Source organism: Pteropus vampyrus, unplaced genomic scaffold, assembly GCF_000151845.1.
Source record: "Pteropus vampyrus isolate Shadow unplaced genomic scaffold, Pvam_2.0 Scaffold148, whole genome shotgun sequence".
NCBI classification, from domain to species: Eukaryota; Metazoa; Chordata; class Mammalia; order Chiroptera; family Pteropodidae; genus Pteropus; species Pteropus vampyrus.
In genome coordinates this window covers 2,740,451-2,746,154 of record NW_011888929.1, presented here as the reverse complement: position 1 = coordinate 2,746,154, position 5,704 = coordinate 2,740,451, and the positions used below count along the sequence as shown (strand labels likewise).

General features: G+C 30.4%; 1 protein-coding gene across 1 annotated transcript in view; it reads left to right on the top strand.

Moving 5' to 3' along the window:
- PGR (progesterone receptor) overlaps window positions 1–1,577 on the top strand; it is a 91,358-nt gene extending 89,781 nt beyond the window's left edge. Inside the window, exon 7 of the mRNA XM_011369415.1 lies at window positions 1,422–1,577. Coding sequence (XP_011367717.1) covers window positions 1,422–1,577 — 156 coding nt within the window. The remainder of the gene's footprint in view (window positions 1–1,421) is intronic.
- Window positions 1,578–5,704: the final 4,127 nt, after the last annotated feature.

Below are 5,704 nucleotides of genomic sequence, written 5' to 3'. Positions count from 1 at the left end.
TTTTTTTTTTTTAGCACTTGAGTTACATGAGTTTTTTATGTTTTAGATAATAACTCCATACCAGATATATGGTTTGGAAATATTTTTCCCACTTCAAAGTGTTTTCACTTTGTTAATGTTTCTTTTGCTGTGCAGATTTTTAGTTTGATATAGTCTCACTTGTTCGTTTATTTTGTTGTTTATGTTGTAGGTGTGATTTCTAAAGAATCATTACCAAGATCCATATTAAGGAGCATTTTTCCTATGTTTCTTCAAGGAGTTTCATAGTTTCAGGTCTTACATTTTAGTCTTTAATTCATTTAAAGTTAATTTTTATAAGTGATGTAGATAGGGGTCGAGTTTCATTCTTTTCCATGTGAATATCCAATTTTCCCAGTACCATTTATTGAAGAGACTGTCTTTTCTCCATTGAATGTTCTTGACTTCCTTGTCAAATAGTTGCTTAGGTTTATTTCTGTGCTCTTGATTTTGTTCCATTTGTCTATTTGTCTGTTTTTATGCCAATACCACGCTGTTTTAATTACTATAACTTTGTTGTATAGCTTGAAATCAGGAAATGGAATGTCTCCTGCTTTGTTGTTCTTTCTTAGAATTTTTTTGGCTAGTTGGGGCTCTTTGTGGTGTTCCCTCCTCTTCGATTTTTTGAAAGTGTTTAAGAAATATTGCTGTTAATTCTTCTTTAAATGTTTGGTAAAGTTCACCAGTGAAGCCACTTGGCCCTGGCTTTTCTTCATTGGGATATTTTTGATTACTGATTCACTCTCCTTACTAGTAACTAGTCTATTTAGATTTTCTATTTCTTCCTGAATTAGTCGTGGTAAGTTATAAGTTTCTAAGAATTTTTTCCATTTCTTCTAGGTTGTCCAGTTTGTTGGCATATAGTTGTGTTGCTGTTTTTGTTATAAATCTTGCAGTACTATTCGACTTTTAAAATAATGGATATGAATTACTTGCCAAAAATTAAAAAACGAGTTATGTTGGGTTGTTTTTATTGACATGGAAAGAGTCAATATAATGTTATGTGAAAAAGCTAGACTAATAGACATTTTATAAGATAATGGCATTTTTGAAAATATATATGCATATGTGAATATTGCATATATACCTAGATATGTGTGTATACATGTATAAAAAGAAAAACACTAGAAAGAAATACACCAAAACATTCACAATTCCACAGGATGATCAACATGAATAACTTTCATTAAAAAAAAAAATCTTTTTGAACTATCAGAATGTTTCATTGTGAGTATGTAATGTTTTACATATTATTCTAGATAATGGATGAAGTTATTTTTATTTTAGTAAGAAGAAAACACAGCAAGTATTTATATTGTTAGAAAAATAAGTTGCCATGTTTGAATAGTATATGAAGTTATTACTTTTCTTACACGTTTCTTATCCATTTGTTAAACCAACAGCTTGTCAAACAACTTCATCTGTACTGCTTGAATACATTTATTCAGTCCCGGACACTGAGTGTTGAATTTCCAGAAATGATGTCTGAAGTTATTGCTGCACAATTACCCAAAATCTTGGCAGGGATGGTGAAACATCTTCAGTTTCATACAAAGTGAATGTCATTTTTACCTTTAAAAAATTAAATTTGGAGTATGTCTGTTTTAGTTTGGATCAAGATTATGAGATCTCAAATTTTTACAATGTTATTAAAGCCTTACATTCATAACATATCATACTATGTAAATTCCAGAGAAAATTGTAAGGCTTTGTTTTTATTTATACAGTATAATTAGAATTTTTAAGTGTTTTTGTGTACCCATGTTTTAAGAGTTTACAAAATTGAAAAAGTACTAAAATTGATGGTTAAAATAAACTGGATCTTAATCCATAATATTTCATGCCATTTAGGTGAAGAATTTTAACTTTTGCATCTAACAAATCTTTAGAGGAAAAAAAAAACTTATATGTAATACTAAAAAGCTATATTATATGTTCTTCTAGGTAGCTCCCTTTATCTCCTTGATTAACTTTACAAAAATGAACCTTTAAAATGGTATGCAAAATTTTGTCTACATAAGTGTATATACATTTTTGCGAGAAGGAAATTTATAACGTTTATCAGATTTTCAAGAGTTTTTAAATGCAAAAAATATAGAGAAAAAGTTTAAAATCTCTGAAAGAGGTTGATGTTCCTCAAACTAGGAAAAATAGCTTATATATATGACTGTTTCCAAGACTGGAAACAAATCTCTAAAGTTAAGTAGAGCCATATCATTATGACAAAGTATTGTGGGTTTTGTAGTTTTTTTTATGAACCTTTTTTGAGAGTATTATGAATCGAAATAGGAAGCTGGAAGAGTCTGTGGCCTAACACCATCACTTATTTTGGGGCATGTGGAAAGTCACTTAACCTTACTGGTTCCCCATTTCACCTTTAACACTGGTGAAAATCTTTCTTGCAAAATGTTCTTTTTGGTTAGAGCTTCTTAACATCTCAAATCAAAGAAGGAAAAAAGGGAGGGAGGGGGAAAATGTATTATTCTTTTTCTACTCAGTGAAGCATACTAGACTAAACACAGTTGAAACTTTTTGAGTGCCTTTGATCCAATTCTAAGAGAGATACTTCGGGGAATACTAGATACTGGCTTAAAATAATACAACCCATTATAATAACTAGAAAACACAATTCACATTGTTGTATGAACTGAAAATATTTCTTTAGAAGACAAACTAGAATCCTTTTCTGAGGCAAGTTACTGGAGATCTATTTTTTAAAAAGGATATATATATATATACACACACACACATATATGCACATATATACACATACATACAAGGAACAAGTTCCTGTACACACACACACACACACACACACGAAGAAACAAGTTCGTGGCACTGGTCAAATTTAATTGAAAATGATTATTGTTTTCTAGATAATATATACCAGTTTTGGGCATATATATGTGCCTTTTTATTAGATCATATATAGAAAGATCATATAAATATGATCTATATAATTAACAGCACAGAAAAACTAGAAGACCCAATTCTTTTTCTAAATTTCTTTAAAATTGGACATTATCTTACAAATAAAATACACCACCTTATGCACAGTAATAGTTAATGAGAAAAAGCAACTTTGGAAACTATAGAAAACATTTACTGAAGTCTAATTTCTTAATGCATTTTTAACTATCCATTTCCTTTAACTGATAAATACTTACAGTTTACCAAGGGACAACAACAGAATAATAATAATGAATACTAGTGTGACCCTTAAAACAAGATAAAGTGGTTTAATTTGATCAAAAAATTGGCATAATAGTGTTACTATACTGCTTCTTACCAAAACTTCAATTTACTGAAACTTAGCTATGAGTATCTATAAACAGTGAATTCTCATAAGGCATTTGAAATGAGTATTAAAAAAAGCTCTAAACAGGGCCCTTGGCTTGAGTTCATCAGGTCTATGTGGCAATTTAATAATATGCAAATTTTGTAACTCTAGGTTACAGCATTTAGTAAGAGTTTAACCTAAGTATTCCAAATAGTCAACATTAGTATAAAAATAGACTCTTTAGAATATCTATCTACATGTCTTTTCTGTGAACACATTTGTATTACATAAGGCTAGACTGGTATTCAGTTCTTCAAAGTTTTTATACATCCATACACTCATTCTCCACTGACCAGGCCAAAGTGATCTTCCTAAAAAGGATCTAATTTTGCCAATTCCTCATTTAAAACATTCATTGACTTCCAGTTACTTATTATAGTAATTCTCAAATACAGCTGCACATTAGAATCTCAAAATGATCTTTTAAAAAACATCTTTACCTAGGCTGTATCCTCAGAGATTATATTTGAATTGGTCTACTCTTCTTATTAGTGCAAGCATATAGTAGGTACTCAGAAATGGTGTTTGAGCATCACTTCTTATAACTTGCTTCTCTTTATCCAACACTGCCATACATTCATCTTATATGCCAGCCAGGTAAATCTTTTTACCGTCAATTTTCTGCCTGACTTTTCCCTCTTTGATACTAGTCCCATTCATATCTCAACTTTCAAGAACAGCCAAACATCATTCTTGTAATGTCTTCCCTGCATTTATTTACCAGACAGTGATTTGCTTCTTCTTAAGGTTCAGCAGTCATTTTGTGCACATCTGAATTATAATAGTGTGTTGTTCTACAATTTTGACTCTCTACAAGTATGGAAGGCACTTTGGGGTGGGATGATAGCTTTCCTTGACTAAGAGTTCCATGGCATGTTCTCTATTTTTAGTATCACCATGGAGAACATTCTTTTGTTATATCGCTACATGTATCAGTACACATGATTGTATCATTTTCTATTCCCATAGTCCCTATCTCCATCCTTTCTTTTTTTTCACCTTTTCTTTGTGAGATCTCTTCTTGTATTGATTATAAGTGTATCCAAAACAATAAAGAATAAAAACAATGTCATTAGCCTTTCACACTCAAGTAATGGGCCTAAGAGAACAATTAGTGGTGTGATCATTTTGTTATCTGATTCTTTTTACTTTGAATTAAAATAATATTTTGATGACAAAAATACTTTTTCACCAGCATAGATTTAAACTCCAACATAATAAAAATTTTTTACATAATTTTAAAATTTCTTGATTTCACTCACCTGTTGGGCAACAGAATGTGGTGACCAGGAGAGTTGGTTTTGTTGTTTTTATTATTATTTTGCAATCTCATAAGAATGTTTGATATTCTTGATATTGATTCACAGTGTAGATATCTAAATACTAGGATTTAATACTTCAGGTCAAGCTTTAAAAAAAAAAGCTTTTGAAAAAACATGACACCTAGCCTCTAAATCTTTTCCTCTACAAATTCCTGCCTACTAATGTCTCCATCTCTATGTTGTCATCATAACTTTTATTTTATAGGTCATGTTCTTTCTTATTGTACTATGGTGAAATTAAATCATAAGACAGGTTATATGTCAGAAAATACTTGACTATCACTGAAATAGATTATTGAGTTAATGAAACAATTTCCCTTAAAAAGTTTTGAGAAGCCATTTGAGTCCGAAGCAATTATCAGTTGTTATAACAATTTTTTTGTTTTCATTTAAAAACATCATGCTTTAGCCAATGCTATTATTTTTCTATTTAATGTTAAAATTATTTATTGCTACACAGATGATATACAAATACAATTGGCACACATTTTCTGCCAAACATGTTAACCTTTAACTTCTAAGTTATCCATATATGCAGTGATATATGTGATGGTGGCTACTGTGCAAAGGTCTGACCTAGGCCTGTGCTCCACTTTTCTGCTATTTACTAGCTGGATGAGCTTGAGCAAGCCATTTAACCTCTTTAATTAAACTTGCCTTTTGCTCATTTGTTTTGGGATCAATAGAAAACAAAAGAGTATACAGGTATTCAAAAGTAATAATGGCTAGTATTATTTTTTCATTAGGCTAAAGTTTCAGCTATTATTTTATCAAATTAGTCTGGTATATGCTATAGTGAAACCAAAGAGTCCAGAAAATGAAGTTGCCTTTTGCTATTTCTATGTATATATGAATATTTGATGGATTTGATTTGAAATTAGAAGTATTCTAATCTAGAAGTATTCAACAAATTCCTTTCCCTGAAAAGTATAGCCTTTTGAGTTTGGGGCCTGCTTATCAGAAATCTAAAGAGTCTATCACCCTTTCATTATAAATAAGAACAATGATACTGATTTTGACTTTT